This window comes from Thamnophis sirtalis, unplaced genomic scaffold (genome assembly GCF_051295495.1).
Source record: "Thamnophis sirtalis isolate CommonGarterSnake01/CBP01778 unplaced genomic scaffold, rThaSir2_p1.2 scaffold_1, whole genome shotgun sequence".
NCBI classification, from domain to species: Eukaryota; Metazoa; Chordata; class Lepidosauria; order Squamata; family Natricidae; genus Thamnophis; species Thamnophis sirtalis.
This window is the reverse complement of record NW_028261381.1, coordinates 566036-590007: the sequence shown is the minus strand read 5'-3', so window position 1 is coordinate 590007 and position 23972 is coordinate 566036. Positions and strand designations below refer to the sequence as shown.

At 38.1% G+C, this 23972-nt stretch overlaps 1 protein-coding gene across 1 annotated transcript in view; it reads right to left on the bottom strand.

The window, feature by feature from the left end:
* The window catches only part of ABCA12 (ATP binding cassette subfamily A member 12), a 121897-nt gene that overhangs the window by 16995 nt on the left and 80930 nt on the right, over positions 1 to 23972 (bottom strand). The window contains exons 36-48 of the mRNA XM_087706250.1: positions 22327 to 22413; positions 20545 to 20638; positions 18541 to 18668; positions 16146 to 16233; positions 14872 to 14977; positions 13307 to 13361; positions 12184 to 12361; positions 9071 to 9186; positions 5656 to 5815; positions 4868 to 5136; positions 2240 to 2456; positions 1544 to 1653; positions 643 to 787 (exon numbers count right to left, since the gene is read on the bottom strand). Of these exons, the coding sequence (XP_087562376.1) occupies positions 643 to 787; positions 1544 to 1653; positions 2240 to 2456; positions 4868 to 5136; positions 5656 to 5815; positions 9071 to 9186; positions 12184 to 12361; positions 13307 to 13361; positions 14872 to 14977; positions 16146 to 16233; positions 18541 to 18668; positions 20545 to 20638; positions 22327 to 22413 (1753 nt within the window). The remainder of the gene's footprint in view (positions 1 to 642; positions 788 to 1543; positions 1654 to 2239; positions 2457 to 4867; positions 5137 to 5655; positions 5816 to 9070; positions 9187 to 12183; positions 12362 to 13306; positions 13362 to 14871; positions 14978 to 16145; positions 16234 to 18540; positions 18669 to 20544; positions 20639 to 22326; positions 22414 to 23972) is intronic.

The window sequence follows — 23972 nt, the reverse complement described above, 5'->3', positions numbered from 1 at the left end:
AAGGAGTCCTGAAAGAAAAAAAAACTTTAAGAAACACTTTGATTGATTGGTCTTTGATTAATTCCAAATGAAATGGAACAATTCCCTTTTCTCCTATGGTTTAGTAGAAGAGTAGCAGTGTTAGTCTAGGACAGCCAGAAATCCGAAGGAGCCTGGTAAACTGATGGATAGAGTGGCTGTGTGATGAAGTGAGCTATAGCATAGGTCACACTAAGTATATTATTTGCTGCTGAAGAACAATTTGATTTTCACAGCTTTTCAGATCTTCAGATTATCTGAAGAGCCAGCGCTGTCCAAAAACATCTCCGTGGTCATGTGGCCGGCATAACTAAATGCCGAAGGCGCACGGAACGCTGTTACCTTCCCACCAAAGGTGGTTCCTATTTGTCTACTTGCATTTTACATGCTTTTGAACTGCTAGGTTGGCAGAAGCTGGGACAAATAATGGGAGCTCACTCCGTTACGTGGTGCTAGGGATTCGAACCACTGAATTGCCGACCATTCTGATCGACAAGCTCAGTGACTTACTCACTGAGCCACCGTGTCCCTTTTAAACTACCAGTATGTTGAAAGCAAAACTCCAGCATTACTTGGTAGTTTTCCCGAAAACTGACATTTCTACTTCATCTTAATTTGACATACCCCTTTAATTTCTTCCTCTGGGATGCCATGTAACCGTGCATAGTAATACATGTGTTCTTCAACAGTCAACAAGTCATCTAGAGCATCTTCTTGAGGACAGTATCCAAATTGTGAACGGTGTGCATCATGAATTTCACTCAAGGATCTGAATTGCAAAAATTATTTGTTAAGTCTGGAAAGATTAAAAGAACTTAAAAGTTAATATAGCAGAAAGCCATGTGAAACACTTGTGCCAACATGTATGGTAGAAAGAGAAACATAGTCCCTGCCATCGCTTTCTCATTGCATCTGTGTTCTATACATCTAAGATTGCATTTGGATAAAGTCACATTTATGGATAATCTTCTATTGACAGACTTACAATGCATGATTTTATGTTTAGCTTCAGTCAATTTATTGCATGAGTTTTGTCATTTTAAAAAAACCCATCCAGTTTTAATCACTTAATACATCCAGTGTGTAAAATGCCAGTCTTCTTACTGGGTTTTACTGGGGCCACATTTTGATGTTTGTTTTGCATTTCCATTTTAAGGCCTCATTCTCAAGAGTGGCCTAAGAATACCAGGGAAGTCACTTGTGGCTAAGCATTTAACACATAATCATTCAGCTGAGGTGGGAGACAGGCAACTGTGATTTACAGTTCCTGTTAAATTATTAAAAACAATATTGTTGAATGAATTACTCTGAAATGCTATAATTTAACAAAACTTTGAATTAAGCTTCACATGGCCTCAATCTCTATACTATGGATAAAAATGCATTACAGAAATAAGTATCACTAAAGTAATGGAAGAGTCTATTTGGATTTCATTTAACATAAATTATTTGATTCCATGTTGGTTTTATTTTCTTAGCTAGGTTGCTCCACTTTCATCGTGGAGGATGGATCTGCCCTCCATACCCAGATTCATCTTGCATCAGGAGCCTTCCGTCAGTTGGGCCAATGTCGCCTGTCAGCATTTTAAAAATGGTGGTTTTCCCAGCCCCGTTCACACCAAGCAAGCCGAAGCACTGGAGGAGGAAGAGCACATGGTTTTCAAGGCGTTTGCAGTCTCTTCACCTTACAATAGATTTGAAAAACTAATATTCTTTCATATTATCCATAATATTTGCAATTTTAATAAAAGAAGATGCTTAAAACAAACAAAATAGAAAACCCAAGAGATATTGAAAACAGCATACATTCAGATGAATACTTCATCTTTTTTGCAGTTCTCCCATCTAATCTCTGAAATGATGAAGTTCTGTGCAGGATCAGCCTCCCTGATACAGAGTAAGATATATGTCTCATGCAGCTGATTTTGATTCACATGAAACATGTGCAAAATATTATTTAAATGGTTGTGTGTGTGTGTGTGTGTGTGTGTGTGTGTGTGTGTATGTATGTATGTATGTATGTATGTATGTATGTATGTATGTATTTGCTACTGCTGGACCTAAGGAGGGCAGAGAGAAATGAACAGGCGGTGTATGCCTGATATGTCCAGCCTGAAGATGCCTTTTAAGCTGTGCACAATTCTTTGTGCCTAGCTACACACATAATAAGAATGTTTACTTCTCATAATTTCCACTTTCTACTTTTGGTTTAATGACTTACCTCTCCTGCTGGGATTCCAATGTTGACATTTCTCACGGCTACAATCCTCCGGTAGGGAAGATGGTAGATTTTGGAAAGATTCTGGAGCTGCAACACATCCGAGTCGGACAAGCCGAGTGTCACTCGCTCTCTTTCTGCTCTGACATCCTTGTCTTCCTCCCCAACAATGTCTTCAAGGTAGAGTGGAGACTTACCATGCAATTTATTAAATAAGAACCTACCAAAAATTAAAATCAAGTTTATTAGTATCACCTTATTTTTAAATGTTGTCTTATGAAATATTTTGTCGATATAATAAGTTTTCTGCAGAAGTTTTTCTTAAAATTCCAATTATTCATTACCAATCAATATACAGAATGGAAATGGAAATGGAAAATAGAATAGAATATTCTTTATTGGCCAAGGGTGATTGGACACACAGGGAATTAGTCTCTGGTGTTGGCATAAACTCTCAGTATACATATAAGCAACAAAGCAATAAAGCATACATCATAAGATACAATCATAAATATAAGCTACAACCAACAAAGTGATAGTCATAAGATACTAATAGGAGTAGATAATAGGAAAGGTGAGAAGGATGATAGTAATACAGTCCCACTACATGCTTAGTTATCCTTAGGCATAAGGATAAGTGCTGTGGGAATTATGTTTTGCAGAGTGATGACAGGGGAAACAACTATTTTTTTGTCTAGTTGTTTTGCATGCCCTCCTCCTGAAGGGAGAAGTTGAAACAGTTTATGTCCAGGATGTGAGAGATCTGTAGATATTTTCTCAGACCTCTTTCTGGCTCGTTCAGTATACAATGCAAGGCAGGCTGGTTGCAATGGCTTTTTATGCAGCCCTAATTATCCGTTGAAGTCTGTACCTGTCTTGTTTAGTTGCTGTACCAAACCAGACAGTTATAGAAAGCACAACATGCAGATCCAATAATTCTTCTGTGGAACGATATTAGCAGCTCCTTGAGCAATCTGAATCGGCACAGAAAAAACATTATTTGTTTTGCCTATGACAGTTCTAATGTTAGGTGTCCATTTCAAGTCCTAGGAGATTATAGAACCCAGAAACCTGAAGGTCTTTATGTTGATACTGTGTTGTCTAATATTGTAAGAGGTGGTAGAATAGGAGGCTCCTCCTAAAATCTAGTATCATCTCCACAGTTTTAAGTGTGGTCCAAATTGTTCTGGCTCCGCCACAGAGCCAGTTGCTCAACCTCCTGTCTCTATGCAGATTCATCACCATCTTGAATGAGACCTATGATTATTGTATCATCTGCAAATTTCAGTACTTTAACAGAGGGGTTCTTCGAGATGCAGTGTTTGGTACAGAGACAAAAGAGAAAGCACACCGCCCCGGGGGACAGCTATGCTAATTGAACAGGTATTCAGAACGATTTACCTAGCTTCACCTGCTGCTTTCTATCTGTTAGAAAGCTTATACTCCATAAATATTATGTATGTATTTTAACATTAAGTATTCCAGGAAGTATCTCAATTGAGAGGCAGTTTCTTGTAGCGGTTAAAGTATCATGCTAGAAACCAGGACATCGTAAGCTCCAATCCTACCCTAGGCACGAAGTCAGGTGGGTGGCCCTGCCTCCCTTTCTCTCAGCCCTGGGAAGGAAACAAGGGCAAACCACCTCTGGGAAAAAAATCCAGCCAAGAAAACTACAGGGACTTTTCCAGGCAGTCCGAGAGAATTGGACACATGGAAATAGAGGACAAAAAGACTATTGCGATTACAAACATAGTCCAATCAAAATAATTCTGTGGATTTCAGTGGGAAACCCATGCTTCTCTTTTGAAAATTATGAGCCAGTTTGGTCTGGTGATTAAGGCACCATGCTAGAAAGCAGGAGACTTGAATTCAAGTTCTGCCTTAACCACGAAAGCCAGCAGGGTGATATTAAGCCAGTCACTTTCTTGCAACACTACCTACCTCTCTGGATTGTTGCTGTGAGGAAAATAAGGAGGAGGAAGGTGTGTTGAATTTATTCGCCCCCTTGAGTTATTTGTAAAACTAATAAAAGTGAGGTACAAGCAAAGAAACAAACATATTGTTGCATTTTGCTTAACTTCAGCTGAAGGTGTGATCTAAGCTCATATACGCAAAGGTCTATAATTTCCCATCCTAATCATTTGACCATTTATAGTATCTAAGTTCAAGTGAGAGAAATAGATGCTTCCATCTATTGCTGAAACTTGATAGGACCTATGGTTAGACTGAATAGATATGAGGATTATTCTAATCTGTAGCCCAAATGAGATTAAACCAAACACAACAACTATTCGCTTAAACTGCTTTGTAGATCAAGAGTTGAGATTAATTTCGTCACTTCTTTCTGGCATTTTGGCACTGTAATAAAGCAACTTCTTAATCACATTTATTTGATGCAGAAAAGAGATATTGTAGCCCCTGCAAAATAGACCAACAAAATACTTGACAGTTCCTATTACTACGTAATCTTAATTTAATAATAAACCTAACCAGTTTAATTTAACAAAGCCTTTTATAAAAGCCTGTTAAAGCAATAAATTATAGCAAGTTTATTTTTTGCAACTTACTTTTTGTCAATCCCTCATTTTATTTGCAATTTTGGAATTTCCACATATATTTATAGTTACTTACTGTAATATTTTATGCCATATTTTCTGAACTGTTCCATCATCAACCAAGAGGCGGACTGTAAAAAACAGAGTTCCTTGAATGAACATCCCAAGCAGTTTGGATGCTGTCCTGTCCAATTCGAATGTTTTATCAGGGTAATCCACTCCATAGGCTTTTAAAAAACCCATCAGGGCCTGATACTGAGATAATTCCATTAACCCATAACCAAAACAGAATTGTGGGAATATCAGAAAAACCTGTCTCAATGTTTCAGCAAGATCATGCAGGGCCTGAAATAAAAATTATTTCGTCATTGTACTTTGGTAGTTATAAAATTACCTTATCATTAAAAAAACACCTTTAAAACAGATTGTGTTATGGCACATTGCTTACTCATATTTACACATGATGCTACATTCATCCTTTTCATGCAAATCATTAGCAAACCACATATGGGCTATACCTGGCCATCTCTGTCAGTTCCATTTAGTCTGAAAGTTTCTTAATGATTGAAACAAAACACATTACTTGAGAAGGAATCTGACCAGGATAGAACTGTTGGTTCCTTCATTTTTCTTGATACTACCTCAAATAGAGTTTATCTTTATTGCATATCACATTGCAATACATATTTTCTTATCTGAAGCTATATTTATCTAAAACCCTTTTTGTGCAAATCATTATCAAGCCAACTAAGGAGTAACTGTTGTTTCTGTCCTCTGGATATTATTGGTATTCTACCCTCTTTTATAAAATCTGGAACATTAATGAAAAAGTTGGTGCCAATTACATGTTTTCAAGCTTATTACCTTATCAGTAGGTTTTTCTTGTGAAAGTAAAAAAACAACTGAATGGGTGATGATTGTGTTGACGCCAAAGAATAAATTGATACAGACATAAACAATAAAGGCCATCCCAGTTTCCTTGAAGAATCCAGCCAGTAAGTACATCCACGAAAATGTTGAATATCTGCAGATCATTAAAAATCACAAGCAGAATAAAGTAACCAATCCAGAATAGCAAAATACTTAATTGCCTTCTAGTCCAATTTGTCTGCGAACTATTCTGTACAGCTACAGAAATAAAAGGGGTCTGTTTTATTCATCTTGACAATAACTTAAGATTTATAAATTGTCTCCTGATGGCATCGATTTTAATGTAATTAGAAAAGATAAATAATTTTATCTTGCAGCTAATTTAATTGCCAAGGATCCCCATTAGTTCTGACAACCATAATTTATTATTTTATTCCTTTATTTGTACCTTCCTATCCCTTCCTACTCAGATAGACATGCCCCCTCCAGAAGAAACCTCAGAAGTTTTCAAGCTTATCTGGAGAAGGTTTTTTTTTAAGAAACCCCCCCAAAAAAGCCACAAAATCCGGATCTGCCAGTCTGCAGTAAGATGCGCACCTCGTAGCCCGCTCCAGCCAATCCCCTGATTCATCTAGCTCCGGCTTCCTCATGATGTGCTTTGCACATAAATTAAACAGGCAGGGCGACAGAATAAAGCCTTGCTGGACTCCTTTCCCAATTTTGAACCAATCAGTGGTTCCATGTCCAGTTCTCACTGCTGCTTCTTGACCCACATATAGGTTTCTCAAGAGACAAATAAGATGGTTTGGTACTCCCAACTCTTTAAGAACTTGATCCACACAAGAGATCTCTGGTCCTCCCTATTCTATGGTTTTCTTCTATTTCTTTGCACTGTTCATTTAAGAAGGCGTTCTTCTCTCTTCTAGCTATTCTCTGGAATTCTGCATTCAACTGGGTGTATCTTTCTCTTTCTCCCGTGCCTTTCGCTTCCCTTCTTTCCTCAGCTATTTGCAAAGCTCCCTCAGGCAGCCATTTTGCTTACTTGCATTTCTATTTCTTTGCGATGGTTTTAGCTGTTACCTCTTGTACAATGTTGTGAACCTCTGTCCACAGTTCTTCAGATTCTCTGTCTATCAGATCAAATTCCTTAAATCTATTCCTTAAATCCTCTCTACTGTATATTCATCAGGAATATGATTTAGTTCATACCTGAGTGGTCTAGAACTTTTCCCTACGTTCTTCAATTTAGGCCTAAATTTTGCAATGGGAAACTCATGATCTGAGCCGCCATTCAAGCAAAAGACATTATACCGCTTCAGGTAGGTGGCTGTCCAGTCTTTTCTTAAAAGCACCTCCCACTTCTGAAGTCAACTTCTGTTCCACTGGTTAATTGTTCTCACTGTTAGGAGGTTTCTCCTCAATTCCAGGTTGCTCCTCTCCTTGATTATTTTCCATTCATTGTTTCTTGTTCTGCCTTTGTAGCAGCCGCTCAAATACTGGAATACTGCTACCATCTCACTCCCAGTCCTTCTTTTCTCTCCATTAGCCATACCCAATTCTTGCAATCTTAGTTGCTCTTCTTTGCACTTTTTCCAAAGTTTCAACACCTTTTTTTTAACGTGGTGACTAAAACTGGATACAGTATTCCAGGTGTGGTCTTACTAAGGATTTATAAAGTGATACTAACACTTCACGTGATTTTAATTCTATGCCTCTATTTATACAACCAAGGATTGTATTAGCTTTTTTGGTTGTTTACTGCTGAGTATTTTGAAATCCCTGAAGCTCACCCAGGTACTCTTTCATTGCTTGGGTATAGTCACTGTCTTGCATTTAGGTAGATAAAGAATGTTAATAGCTAGAATAGGCGCATACAAAGAAATAAAGAAAAGCAAGAAAAACATTCCATTAATTATAACTTCCCACCCTTAAAATTAAAAACAAAATAAAGAAAATAATAATAAGAAAACGCAGATCAACATGGGAACAGATTTTACTTCTCAGAGCCTAATGTGGCCACATTTTGCCAAGCAATTTTATAGTTTGGAATTTTTAAATTCTTCTTTAGTTTTGCATCCATTTTATCATGAACTTTTTTATTTGTTCCATTTCCGTGATCTCTCAGAGCAACAGTGGATATAGGTGCCTTAGTTTACCCCCTTGATTCTGTAGAAGCATTTCAAATCCTGACATTTTTCTTAGAGCCCCTCTATTATCTCTGAGGTCAGTTTTTATTCTCCCAGCAATGCGCAGGTACATCAACCATGATACGTTCTGGCCTTTTGAAGTAGTTGTTGCTGTGTTTTTAATCTATCTATGGGGTGTAAATAGATCATATCTGCATATATAATTATATTTTCCTATATAGTTATCTCTATAGTTATATAGTCACTTATGCCCTCGTCACCTCAAGACTTGACTACTGCAACACGCTCTACATGGGGCTGCCCCTGAAAAACGCTCGGAGGCTACAACTGGTCCAGAATGCAGCCGTGCGAGCGATATTGTGTGTATCAAGATACACCCATGTTACACTTATCCTCCATGAGCTGCACTGGCTCCCGAACGGTCTCCGAATGCGCTTCAAGGTGCTGGTTATCACCTTTAAAGCCCTGCATGGCCTAGGACCTGGATATCTACGGGACCGTCTTCTGCCACACACCTCCCAGCGCCCGATAAGATCCCACAGGGTGGGCCTTCTCCGGGTGCCGTCAACTAGACAATGTCGTTTGGCGGCTCCTCGAGGGAGGGCCTTCTCTGTGGCTGCCCCGGCCCTATGGAATGATCTACCCCCAGAGATCCAGATCCTCCCCACCCTCGCAGCCTTCCGCAAAGCCATTAAGACCTGGCTTTTCCGGCAGCCCTGGGGCTGTTGACCTCTTGAATGAGGTCCAGCCCCATTAAGGTTGAGTGCATGCTGTATCTCTTTTAACTTGTCTTGTCTTCTACCTTTTAAACTTTTTTTGCATTTCTTTTATCGTTTTATGTAAGCTGCCCGGAGTCCTTCGGGATTGGGCGGCATATAAATTTATTAAAACTCAAACTCAAACTCTGACATGAAAAGCATTTAAAGAAGAGCTAGTAGTGTGATTGTTGAATTTTTCTCATAATCTTCCATAATTTATCAAGTTTTGCCTTGTAATGCAGCCTTTCAATTTTTTTGTGCTCCATTCATAATCATATACCATTAAGTATCTGTGAAACCATTAGGTAGATTGGCTTCTTTTTAATGTACAACTCTTAATTCTAGAGTTGGTTTATTTTTACTTACCCTCTTTTATCCTTTGACTAGTTACTCAAAAAACTGAATTTTTAAAATTACTTTTCAAAATAAGTAATTTAAAATGCTCTGTTCAAAATTATAATTGGAGACTCCATTCGAATTGAATCAAGCCCTCCAAATCCTCACCCAAATAAAAGAAGAAGCAGGAATACAGCCAAGAGGTTATTTTCATTGAAGAAAGCTGGTATCCGGAAAGCTGAAATGACGCCCACCGAGAGTAGAACAGGCACCAGGAAATAAACCTGTAGAATGTTCATAAACACAACTGATTATCACAGACCAAATACTAAGCTTAAACTGGATTTTCTTCTAACTATGGAAAAGCTACTAACGAAGGAAGGAAGGAAGCGTTATTTACAGAGGTCCTAGAAAGCAATGGCTACAGAAAGCTTTGATCTGGAGACAAACAACAATTCTAACACAGCTCAAAGCAATTTGAAAGAGCAAGTGTATTTCAGAAAGATGAAGGCTTTTTGTGTCTGAGAGTGGAACTTATTTTGAAAAAATACAAAAATCTGCCAACCAGAAAGAAAAATGTATTTATTAACATAAACCATAGTCCCTTCTCAAGTGTTCTTTGAATTACTCATACATTATTGGTGTTTCAGCTCTTCCATATAAATTATTTTGTTATTAATTGTCTTTACATGTCCAGTCTAGAAAAAAGCATAATAATATAAATACATTTTAAATTGTAGGGTTGGATATCATTTTATAAAGTCAGTGAGGTGTGAAATGGTAGCAATAACGGGAAAAGAGAAAACGTGTGAGAAGATTATTATAAACAATTAAGTTTACATTTAAAAATGATGACATTGTGAAAAGTTAACTTCTGTAAAGCCTTTAATTTATGTTGATGTTTATTTATTTGAAAATATTTATACACCTCATATACAAGATGGAATAGAATCAGTCAAAATAAGGAAATAGCTGAGCTACTAAGAATATTTTCTCTGTGACGGGTTTTACAACCTTCTTTCTTTGAATTCTAGGAATTTGATTTCCTGAAATAAACGGCCTCTTAGGTGTGCCTAGGTTAGTAACCCAAAATTTTAATTAGGTTAGGAAAACCCAATAATTGGGACATATTAACTCTGAGATTCATGCACATTATTCTCCTTTATTTTGGTCCTATACAAATTATCAAGGGGAGCATGGATATTGGTATTACATAGAGTTCCTGTTCTAGTTCCTAATTAGCAGGATTCACAGGATTTTCCAGTTCTTCTCCTAGTAAGAGGAGTTTTAGTAGCAAGAATTCAGTGAAAGATATCAAGTAACAGCATGTCACTACATTAGCTTCAGTCCGTTAAATGCCGGCTTCTATTAGCTCATCAGCTGTCCATTTCAAGCCAAGGAGCCAAAGCATGAAAGAGGCACACCGACCTCTTTTAATGAGTTTAAATTCAGAAAAATGTGCTTGGCTCTAAGTATCTCTATGCCACTTATTTGAATTATACAGGCCTATTAGGAATGTTTTATGAGAAAATATTTCATATTTGTTCAAAATCTGGTAGTAGATGATCATGTTTTCAAAGAACAAAATGGCTGAGATCCCATGTGCTTAGCCATAGTTTGTGGTGCTGCATCAAAAGCCATATTTCTCATACATAATTCCAAACTACCTATGGCTTTTGGCTTATTACAATATATGAAATGCAGACAATATATTGTGAGAAGTGTTATATCCAAATATATATATATTATTTTTATATTGTTTCCATCTTCCCTTAAATATTAACAGAATCCACAATGGCCTGAGAATGAGAATGTCTCCACTGAATAATTAACAGTCAAGCTGAAACTAAGTTAATCAACTAAAATGAGCAAACTTCCTTCCAGACCCAATCTACAGATCAAAGGATAAGGTCTGCAAACACAGAGGTTATTAAATTAGGTCTCCCAAAGGAATTGCACGTTCACAAGAATAAACACACGTACACACACGTACACACCCTCAAACCTCGAGTGTCATCCTGGAAACAGCACGTGGCATATGAGCTCCCCTATTTAAAAAATGCTGCTGTACCCCATTTCTCTGCAGCTTGACCCTAAAGGCAAACTGTTTTGCTGTCAGGAATAAATATTTCTTCTTTCTTCACAGCTGTCTGGGCCTCATTTTTATTTATTCTTCCACAGCCCCGGTTCAAGTTGGAACCCCAAATTATTCTTCTGACAATATTTAGATGCTACCTTGACTATGGCTATCTCACGACTAGGCTTTGCCAAGTGCCAACTTTGTACATTTCAGTACTTGCTTCTTGATAAGATTCATTTTGAAGTACTGCTGCATTCAAAATTGGAAAGTAAACTATACATAAACATGAAATATGTCCCAAAGGTTTAATGTTTTTAAACTAATATACAAAAAGGCCTATAAGATGATTTGAAAGCAAACAGTGAGTTTTTTCCCCTCCAGGATTAATTTTATAACAAAAACTTTCTACCAGTGATTTTCCATCTCTTGTAAAAAAAGAGAAAAGTTATTTTCATCTGAAGAAAGGCAAATCATTTTTATAGGATGGATAAAACAAATAACTGGCTTCTCATATTACATCAAATTACAGTATTTTTGGCAATAGTAATTAAAACATCATAGTTGAATGTTCATCTATTAATACGTAACTCAGAGTTCCAAATAAAAGATTAGGGGATGCCAATTAAGTCTCCTTTTTGCCATTTTTTTTATAATTTAACCTAAGAACAACTTTATTAATTTCTAGTTAAATATAAATGAACTTGATCTTAGTATTGGATGGGGCTATTTTAAAGTTCTGAGTTTTTATAGCTATAGTATAGCAAGAACAACAAGAAGAGAATAGAGTCCATGTATTACTAAGCATGGTGCAAAAGCTTAATTCTAAGATTTAAAAAATGAAATACAGCATGGAGTTTTATGAGTCAGAATAAGTAAGTGACTCCTGCATTTTTAATGTAGCAATAGCATATTTAGACTTATATACTGCTTCATAATGCTTTACAGCCCTCTCTAAGCGGTTTACAGAGTCAGCATATTGCGATCTAGGTCTTCCTTTTACCGACCTCGGAAGGATGGAAGGCTGAGTCAACCTTGAGCCTGGAGAGATTCGATCGGCCAAATTGCAGTCAGCCAGCAGTCAGCAGAAGTAGCCTGCAGTTCTGCACTCTGACCACTGCACTACCAAATATATGGGGGTTTTTTCTGCTTCATTTCATCATGTAGTATTTTCCATATTATATTTAAGAGATAAGCTACTCACCATGTCATAAATGAAGTTGGTCACCCAGTAGCTGGTCACCCCAAGGCCAGCGATATGCTGTAGCTGCTTCGCCTTTGTCTGATGTTCCTTGACCACGTAAAGCACAAAGCTAGCTGTTGTGATGGAGTAGCCGATCAAGATTGACATGGACACAATGATATCCAGTAAACTACTAAGCCTGCAGAGACGAAAAAGAAACGGAAACATTTTAAGAGAACTGGCTTAATTCTCTGCATTGTCCAGAGTAAAGTTAGGTTGGAAGCATCGTAGGAAATTCAGAATTGTCTCTTGTTTCTAAGAAAGTTGATCAGGAAATAAAAAAGAAAGTGAACAAGGTTAGCACCCATCCCACTCCTAGAAGAATGAAACATTTTGAGAAATATTCAAAAAGGCAGAATATTCTATTTTCCTAAAGGAGAAACATGCGCACTGTTGCCATAATCATCACAATTATGACAAATCACAGCTTGAACTATCTTGCTTTGCATGTAATGAGTCTTGTCTCATATATTAGTTTCACCTTTTAAGTTGCAGTACTGAAATAAATGAACTTTTGCATGATATTCTAATTTTTCGAGTTTCACCTGTATGTGTGTGGTGTCTTTACAGAATGTAACATACAGTTGGCTATATGTGGAGATGCAATAATGGGCTTTCATGGTTATGACATTTTGGTTATAGAATTTCTTTCTCCCTATAGATGCCAGGCTACTAACTAAAGTCAGGTTAACAGACTCTGCTTTCGGCTGCAGTTGCAATAACTCAGTTCCTCCTCTATTTCTCTAATCATGTCATTTTACTTACTTTTTATTGAATTGTTTATCTTGATTTTAATGGGTGGACAATGCTTATAGTGGATAGATAATAAAATTATAGAAGTTTATAAATATTTAAATATATACATATTCTCCAGCGCTATGCAATTTCTTCTTCTACTAGTTGGGATAATATTTATGATAAATTCAAAACATACTGTATAAAACATAAGCCGTCCCTGTTCACAATGACTGACATGCATATAATATAACTAGATTATACTTCCAAATAACTGTAATGCAGAAGATGAGTCTATTTTTCTTACAATTATATTAAGAAGAAAAATGATAAAATCAACATATCTTACATGACTTGCTCTTGACTCTCCCCACCAGGATAAGGATGGGTAGTAACAGAAATGCCTACAATAATAATAATGAAACACATTCAGGGACTTCATTCCATTATTGAATATAGGTGCCAGTTCAAAAACTGAAAGATTTAGCTGTTTTATTTTTCTGCCATTAAGGTAAAAGGCAACTAAAAGGATCTATGGCGAGGGTGTCAAACTCAAGGGCCAAGGGCCAGTCCATGGGGTGCTTGGATCTTTCCCCGGGGGGGGCGGGGGCTGGCCTAGAAACAGGAGGGGGGCAGCCCGTGGTGCTTCTGCAGGCGAAAATGGAGCTCCGTTTTCAGAGGGTTGCAGGAGGCCGTCGCAGCTGAAAATGGAGCTTGGGAGCCTGTTTCCACTGGCAGATACTGCAGTCATTGAATGTAAAAATGGAAGTTTGAAAATGAATGGAATTAAATAAACAATAGTGAAAATAATATTTTGAGATTATTCTTTTTTTATATTTTATTTATGGCTACTGAGTCTCTAGTTACCATTGTCCGTTTTCTTTTTCAGCTGGCTCAATAGTAAAGGCTTCAAAAGTCATACTATATTGCCTTGGTGCCGTGTCAAGAATTAGTATTTATTAGTATTCAATTTGCTTGATTGAGCAGCTGTGGTGGTGCAGTGGTTAGAATGCAGAATTGCAACTAACTCTGCCCACAGTCAGGAGTTTGAGCCTGACTGGCTCAAGGTTGATTCAGCTTTCCATCCTTCTGAGGTCAGGAAAATAAGGACCCCCCGTACTGTTGGGGGCGATATGCTGACTCTGTTTAGAGAGGGCTGTAAAACACTATAGAGTGGTATATAAGTCTAAGTGCTATTGCTTTTGCATCCCATTTTTAAAATTGCTTCAAAAACACCAATTTTTCTCTGATATGTATCTTCCACATCAGTGTTACCCTTGCTGGTCAGGGATATCAATCCCACTGGAATAAACATTAATTTCAATCAGTACCTAAATGTTGCAGTCTAGATCTTGGTTTCTATCCTAATTCTAATCTTAAAACTGCACTGGGGATTAAAATTATCAAACACAATGATAGGGTCTTGATTGTTACTACCTATTTTAAAAACAATAACATAATCATAATTAACTTTTATCTGGACATTTCAAGAATTTCTGAACAGTCTTTTTGTCAAAGCATATATATGCTATTGGCTACTTTAAATGGTGATGGAAAAATAATCCCTTCAGAGAATCTTTCTGTTTCAAATTTATTATATTCAGCATCCTTTATTAGTTGAGGATATTTAAGATTTTTTTAAAAACTAAAATGCTTCATTGTAGGATTTTCACCTTAATGCAATGCAAACCAATTTGTATTTTATTCAATAACCTATAGCAGAATTCAAAAAGGAATAAATGATGCTCTGGAAAGCCTAAAACTTGGATGAACTATTCTGCAATTTTGTAGGTTCATTTTTAGAAGGGATGAACAGTAGCATAATGCGTCAGATGTCACAATGTATTTAAAGATAAGCGGAAAACAAAAGCTTTCATCTTCAAATAGAAAACTATGTGGCAAGTGGATACCTACCATATCCAGAGGCGTTTCGGTGTGGTAAGTAAGCACGGAGAATGAAGTTATTCAAGCTGTTAAGGTAAGCTGGGAGGCTATGATATCCTTCCGGATTATACCAGACCTATATTTAAATTTCAGGCACAAAAATAATAGGCAATATATATGTATTTGTAATTTTGTGAATAAATTTGTAGCTAGTGAAGGTTAGAACGCAAGTGAATGAGACAGAATATACCTGCAAGCCCACTCCATAATCAACATTAAGAATAATAAAATAAAGTATATGTTTGTTTGTTTGTTTGTTTATTCATGTCAAAGGGGATTTTGAAAAATCTGCAGGCTTCTAGATTGTGAATTCTTGGAAAACTAAGGTAAGAGAACAGTAACTTTTCTAAGTTCAGTTACTTAACTTCATGAGTTGTGTGATTACAGTTCCAATCCACAGGGCCATTGTTAGGATCTGTCTGTTTTTGTAGAAGCAAAATAATATTTATATTGGCCAAAAATATTTGCCAAATCGAAGCAATTTTTCTCAAAACTCAAAGAAGCAAGAAATCAGGTCCTCAAAGTGCTTCTCCAGTTTTAGTAGAACTAGAACCTTTATGCACAGTATCTGAGGACAGAAAGTGCATTTAAAAGTAGCTCTGCTGAGAAAGCTCAGAGTCCATGTCCCAGTTCCCCTAGAAGCAATTACTGTCAGATGGATTTTCTAGCCTTGACAGGCTTTCTCAGCACATTAGAAACGGACAAACAAAAGTTCCTTTACAAAATAAATGCTGATATGACCCAAAATTAGATCTCTTGCTACAGCAGCATATCTGTTTCTTGAAAATTATGATACTGTAGAAAGAAACAAAAACTGCAGTTGACCCATTTGCTTGCATGGTCCCTCCCAATATGGACCATTAACTCCTGGACCACAGAGTTAAGGGGAATATTTTATGCATACGCTATACAGATATAAAATATAATCTATTAATACAAAATTACACCAGAGTTGGTAAAATACAGTGATTGTGAATCTGAATTATGAATCATGAAATTGTTTGCATCTCATGCCTTTCAAGAACTTGACAAGCTTCCTTAATCGAGTCCATTTCTCCAAGTCTCATTTTTTTTCTGTCTGCAACACTTAAATAGTTCTAGTACCTGAGAAATCTGCAATAAGACCCTGGTTTTTAATGTAATTAAATAGTGAATTTTAACAAGATATATTACATGTATATTAAATCTGAGAAATCACTTATTGGTTTGCTGTATTTCATAACAACTAAATGTCCGTAGTTTACCTTTGTTACTGTTCTGTTAGCAGGTATTGGGTTTATATCAAATTGGAGATTACTAGTCAAAGGCATCCCAAAACTCCAGCCACCGTATCTAGATGTGGGAGGGGGGAAAAGAACATATTAGAAAATAAAGTTCTCATGTTTTAGACATCTTAGATCTCACGTAATTAAATTCCATGGAAGTTATATAAGCCATAAAGTGTACATCACTTCTCACAGCTTGATATATTTGGGCAAGATTGATGGCACCATCAAGTTTTCTTTCTTTAAGCAAGTTTTCTACATTTGCAAACCATCTGGGTATGCTAATCCCATACATCCTATGTATGAGATGTATTAGATTATGAACAGGACGGGGACACATCCTATTCATATTGGAGGCACTTCTGGGTTGACAAGATTAGCCCATGACATCACCATTGCCCGCTGGATGCCCATGGAGGCTTCTTTCATGTCCTGTCAAGGAGGCTGGGGTGAGTGATGGGAGCTCACCCCACCACACAGCAGCACTCAGGTCTTGAACATAGGCTTGCTAACCTCCAACCCAGCATCCTAACCATGCGAGTCACCATGTTCCTAATATGCTCCATGAAGGACTTCTTGTACTGAGAAGAGAAAGAAGCTAACAGGCTCAGGATTCAAATAGAAAAAGTCCAGGCAGTTCCCAGGTCCTATGGAAATAAGGTGCTCAGCTGTACCAACATGTTCTTTTCTCCATACTGAAAGAACTACCAAGAACTCTATAATCTCAAGAGTTTAATTAAAATTAATGTATGTTTTTATTATTATCTTTCAAGATTTATGGACTAGAGTTTTAAAAAAGAAGAAAAACAAAACAATTTTAGAACCCTAATTTCTAATTGGTGCTTCCTGACTTTTTAAAATCAAAATTAAAGATTATGGCCACAAGAATAATCTAAGCCATCTAAATCCATTTTGTTCAGTGAATGGGTGACTAAGAAATTATGAAAAACTATTAACCACCATATGTAGGACCTGCTGTCTCTTTTTCTTTCCTGAACCAAAGAGATGGTGATAACCAGAGGAATCAGGAGAGGTGGTGGGGATTCAAAGGGACCACAATAAAATTATTGCTACACTAGCTGTACCCAGCCACGCATTGCTGTGGCCCAGTATGGATGTAGTGGGGCGGCAGGTGGGTGCTGCCGTTGGTCAGGACTTGGGGCTGCTGGGCTGGGCAAGGCTGGTTGGGGGAGATGGTGCCAGGGCTGTCGGCCTCATGGAAGTTGTTGAGCATCTCCTTGGAGGAGCTGCGCTCGGGCTCCCCCAAGTTGGTGGCCCGGGAAAGTGAGACGTCCAGGATCTCAAAGGAGAAGAAATCCTTGGTGTGCCGCCCCACGGGGCACCCAGGGGCCACCCCAGCCCTGCTGCACCTCAGGCTGACACCGCCGCCACCCCGTTGGAGCCGCCTTGGTGAGGCCGTAGCTGGCTCACTGTGAGGGGGGTGGAGAGCGTGGGCGGCCGGCCAGGTTGAGGAGACGCTCTGCCTCTGCCTCCTCTGGAGCTCCACTGGACTGGACTGGGGTAGGCCGGGTCAAGGGTGGGGGGAGGCAGCTGAGGGATGGTGCAGGTAGCGCCCCGCCGCAGACAGCAAAGGCCCAGTGGGAGGGGAGGGGAGAGAGGGGAGGGGGAGGCTGAAGGGCTTCGGCTCCCCTTAGTGGAAATGGCTGAAGCTTGTTAGAGGAGGGACAGAGAGGGGAAAGGGTGCGGCCGCAGCCCAGCCACACATATAAAGGGACCGTCGGGACGAAGCTGGAGAGAGGCCGAACTGTTCCGAATATGCTACACTCACTAAATGAACACTATGGTAAACGACACAGCTCAATTCCAACGCAATGTCACACAAAATAATTAAATCAAAATGAAAATAAATCAAAATCTATGAAAATTCAATATAACAAGGTAATCAGAAACATTGAAATGGAATCATGAAATATTTAGTATAACGTGTGTTGCTTTTACGTCCACCAGATTGTGCTGGAAACATTGAAATGGTTTTCAAAGCATATTTTTACAAAAAAACATGTTTTTACCTGTCACAGGTGTGACATCTATATAATATACGTATATAAAAACATTCGCGTATTCGAATGCAACGTTGTGTCAAAATTTCAAAGCAATCAGTGAAGAACTTTAGGAGATTAGCAATTTTGAACAAACAACCATTACAGTTTCATTTATATAGATTGTTGCAACACAAGTTCTGCCCTTCTGCAGAGTCGTCATGATATTGCATGTGTATGTGTGTGTTTGTGTATATATAAAAAAGGATTTATATATCAATGGTACAATGCTGCTTTGGCAATAACAAAGTTTGGGCCTTTCTGTTAAAGTTAAATAGAGCTAGCAAGGGACAGAAATTAGATAAATAGAATACCTCTTTTGACTAAAGTCTTTGGCAGTAACTAGAAGGTAAGTTTCGACATCATGCCCAGTAAGGTTATATATTGTTCGGGAAGAGAATGTTCTCTTGTGAGGTGGTAAAAAGTTCAGCTTTGGACAAGTCTAGAAAGAAAAGGAATTTATGAACACGAAAGATTTTTACATCAAACATTTATATTATTTTGACAAACAATAAATATTAAATATAAAATATTTTAGTGTCCCTATGTAATATTTTTTTAACAAATAAAACTTGAAGCAAATGAAAAAAGGGAAAAAAATTAAATTAGAATTTAATAAAAAATAAAACCATGTATACAAACTAATTTTCAGCTGGGCAGATATACTTTCTATACTATGGGACAATTATTAACTACAGAGTTTTGGCAGCGTGGCTATTATTATGAGATAAACCCAGGAGCAAAACACAGCACCCAGAGCCTTCATACAATTAATAGTGGTTTATATACAACTATATACAGACATATACGTGGAGATAAATCCCTCACCACTCAGTTATAGACACAAGGAGAGAAATGAGATACACGATGAGAGAGAGAAACACCCTCTAATGACCACCTATATATAGACACCTCTTAAAAGGGTAAATGACTTGTGTGGACCCTACCAGAGAATTAAAGAGGTGATGTCTGTATTGCTGAATCATCCTCATTGCATCAGCTTACAGTTTACAGCTTACAACCTTACATCAGCTGGCAGCTATTAAATCCTCATTACCTGACACTACATTTATTTGTTAATCTACTAGTTCACCCTTTGAAACAAATCTAAAATAAAAAACCCTATAAGTGCTATCTGTATACATAATCTAAAGAACCATCATGTTTCAAGCAAATGATTCCTTTTACTTTTCTGCAAATTTGGTTTCCTTCCATGTACAGTATGGCTAAAACTGATTTTAACTGTGCAAGTGCACGTCAAAGGCACCTCTGATCAAGATTAATGGCTCTGGCCACGTGATTGTCTCAGCAGCAGGAGAGAAGTAAAAGCAGTTTGCTAGAATATTTTTTCAGCTCCCCAATCTTGTCTATGACTTTGGGTTTTCTGATCAGCCCTGCTTGAGATCAGTCAAGGTCAATGAGGTACTAACACATTATAGTTAGAGCAGGAAGGCAAATCCACACTGCGACCTAAGACGCCTGCTTGCCTCTCTACATGCTGTTTCTTTTTTTGAAGTAAATGCCAGAACTTCCAGGCCAGATTGCGCTGCAAGGCCACTCTTTGGCTTCCTGCCCTTCTCAACCTGGCAGAGAAGACAAAGCTGACTGGCTCTTGTGTGGACTCATCTACCTGTGCCTGGTTTTATACTTCTTTTAAGGATTGTTTCCTCCTTCCTACTCCCCATCTCCACCCCTCCCCTCCATCCTCCTCTGACACCAAAACAGACTCCTCTTGGCTGTTATCTTTCCCTTTATGGTTCCACTCTTGTGATGCTACACTGAAGCAGTAAACAAAAAATTAAGAACAGCCTGTTCTTTTATTCCTATGTTGTAGAATTTTACAATTGTATTCAAAATTGTAGAATTTTATTCAAAATCGTAGAAAGGAAGAACTGATAATTTGCTTCTCTGAACTTGATTGTTTTCGTGCAGTTATTCCATTACCCAACTAGGTAACATCATCAGTGCTAGATAATAGAAATTAACATTATATTTAGTTTGGGTCTCCAAGACTGGCATTGTAGTTTTCATGTTTGAGAAAGTGAAGGAAGATTCTACTAGAATCAAGTTATAACCATAAGTTACTATGCCATTCATATTGTTAAGTGTTATTATTAAATGAAAATATGGTAAAATTGGCAGCTTGGGAAATTAGCTTCTATAAATATAAATGTTAAAGATATCTGTTTTTCTTAAACTTGGGGTTTAGTCTTGGGGAAAAAAATCACTTATTTAGTCTTCACTGGAAACCTTCAGCCATTTTTTAAAATTTCTATCTTACAGTGATCTTATTGCATGAGATTATAATTTGAATTTACCTCTCCTCTAAGTGTGCAATTGCAGGCAGTATATTGCTCACTCTGATTTCCAGTGAATATCCACTTTTCAGCCACATCTTCCTTGAAACGGGTTCTGAAAGTAAGCAGATTTAATACTGACATTTCCTACAAATTTGTATACAGCATAGTGGGAATTTACTAGGTAATGGACAACACTAGGCAGGAATACCTCATTAATTTCCTAAAGCTTTTCCAAGGGAAGCTAAATTTGATAATCTTCGCTTGGTTCTTACTGGTTTAACTATTTTTCCGCTCATATATTTTTATTTAATACTAAAATTTGAGTAGAAAAGTTTTAATAAGACCATTTTAATAAGCAAAACCTATCTACAATAATATTAAATTAAAAATACATATTGAAAGGGAATCTTGTGCCCGAGAGACTGTCTAATACATGTTTACCCATAAAATCCCATGCCACAATTATTTTAATGAAAAATAGACAAAAATACTTACAGTATATGTACAAATAAATAATAAAAAGGCCAACATATCATTTTTTTGTAGGTTTTGTGAGCCCCATCCAACAACTGCTGAAAATTAGAGGCCTAATTTTTGCCATTTTGTGTGGTGGAAAACAGACAAAAACTATGGTATGTGGAAAATAAAAGCAAAATAAATTTAGCACAGTTTGAAAAAGATAAACAAAGCCTTTCTCAATCCATTTGGCATCCTTGCCTTCGCTCTTCCTTTATTAATAAGTAATTTAAATTTCATAATTCACAGACTCCATTAAAAACTTACTGACAAGAATCTTCACACCTTCCTATTTCAATCCTCCCCTTTCATCAGTGACTATAAATTGATAAAGCTGCACTTTATCCTCTGTCAATCAAGCATAATTCAGTGGGATTTACTTCTGACTAGAATCTGTAATAAGACTATATCTATGCTTACTTAACACCATAACGAGTTCCATTCGTTGGAAATAAATAAATATTTAAATATGCTTATTGTGCATGTTAATTTAGGTATTAGCCTGTTTGAAGTTCTTGGGTTTATTTTTGAATTATTCTAGTTAATAATAATTTATATTGCATTACTGCTGAACCACAAGGTTTAACAACAACAACAAATCTAAAATATCTTAATTTGATAACACTTAACATCAGTGAGACCCAGTGGTGGGATTCAGCCAGTTCGCAACTATTCAGGAGAACCGGTTCTTAACTTTCTAAGAGGTCCAGAGAACCGGTTGTTGGAAGAAATCTCCTTTTGGTTTTTTCCCACTTTACAGGGCTAATCCTATAAGGAAGGCAGGAAGGAAACACTCTGGTGGTATTTTCTAGCCTCATCTTTATTGCCCTGCTTACAGAAACTGCCTCTCCGGTTAACCCCTATTACATTGTCACAGCTAAGGCGAAGCGTCCATCGACCTGAGTAGTGTTGAGTTGGCCACGCCCACATGGTCACATGACCACTAAGCCCCGCCTACCCACCTGGTCATTAGGACAGAGAACCGGTTGGTAAATTATTTGAATCCCACCACTGGTGAGACCTATACATTTAGATTCGATATTTTGATGAAGAATATTGCATATTTACTACTGGATATTTAATTGCACCAAATTTTGATAGAAATCTGGTTGTTGCTAGAATATTTTCCAATGATTATAACGGGTATAATAGTTCTGCAGATTACCCTGGTGACTCATAATTCTCAGTCATTTGTCTTCTTAGATGAGGAGATGTTAAAAGTAGGAAGGAGGTTATTATTCTGTTTTTCTGAGAGTTACTTACAAATGGAGAAGAGCTACTTACAAATTACTTCTGCTTAGCCAGATATTATCTATTCCAGGAAAAGAGAACATCGAAGCAACCAAAGCATCCGTGGTCTGATTGTAATTCCTAAACACACAGAGAAACCAAATGGTCAGCTACAATTTCAAGGCAACCGTAAGTAATAAACATGATAGCCAACATTCTTTTGAATCCCTGTATCCAGGGGGGAAATGCTACCGGTTCGGACCAGTTCACCCAAACCGGTAGTACGAAAAGCAGTTTGCCCAAACAGGTAGTAAAAAAAATGCTACTGGTTCGGGTGAACCGCTATTTCCGATGATCAGCTGGGATGCATGATTTATATTAGCTAGAAAGCAAGATTTCCTGCTTTCTAGCTAATCTAAATCAGTGTTTCTCAACCTTGGCGACTTTAAGTCCTGTGGACTTCAACTCCCAGAATCCCCCAGCCAGCTAGAGCCAAGGTGGCGCAGTGGTTAAAGAGCAGCACTGCAGGCTACTGCTAGATCAGCAGGTCAGCGGTTCAAATCTCACCGGCTCAGGGTTGACTCAGCCTTCCATCCTTCCGAGGTGGGTAAAATGAGGACCCAGATTGTTGGGGGCAATATGCTGACTCTCTGTAAACCGCTTAGAGAGGCCTGATAGGCCTATGAAGCGGTATATAAGTCTACTGCTATTGCTATTGCTATTTTAAAGGCGGGCTTAAACCAGGGCTTGCTTTAAAGAATGGTCCTCTGTTCTAGTATTAATTACTGTCTAGACCCATCCACTAGTCACCATCTTGGAGGGACAAAGATCTAACTGACAGGTGGTGGCACTGATAGCATCAAAGGCCCTGCACACTTCATCAGGCCCAACTGGATCAAACTGTTCCCAGGTAACAAGGCAAGACCTCTCCCCAGGCATCTCACAACATGGCCTATCTCCATGCACGGGGTCCAACTGGAAATGCATCTGAGCAACTTTGCCCATCAGGTTCTCTGCTTGGCCCTGCAAAAGATCACCTGAGCCCGGCTGACCTAGGAGGGGACGGGTGAACTGGAAGAGGGCCTCTAGGTGCCACTCTGAGGATGCAGTAAGAATGGAGAAATGCTGCTGTCTCGCCCCTCTTATTGCCACCAGGGAGGCCTTAACAGTGGCTCTGAAGGCCTGTCCAGCCAGAGTCATCCCTTCTTTTCCTCCATCTCTTGGCCCTTTTCAGAACCCACAGCTCCTTCGTAAACCATGGGGAGACTGGGGAGCCATCATGAGTCAAGAGAGGCCGCATGGCGTGATCCTGTCCAAAGTTATGACCACCAGTAAATTCCAGCTGCCACCACAGCTCCCGCAGGACTGTGCAGCAACAACTCAGAGATATCCCCCGTTTCCTCCGTCATCCACCAGGATCCATCTATTGCCGGGGTGAATGGTCTGAAGAGGTCCAGCCTCCCACTGGAGAGGGGCAGCATACAAGAGCCTTGATTTATTTATATTTTCCTTCAACATAACCCTCTATGTTTTCCTCACTTTCTGTCTCTTTTCTTATAATAGTTTCAGATTACATGGAAAACAGTTTAAGAATATGGATATTTAGTACAATAATTATTTTTAGGGGGCTTGAAAATAAGCACTGGGGCTTATTTTTTGGGAGGTCTTACTTTTTCTAAGTGCAGGAGGCAGCGAGAACG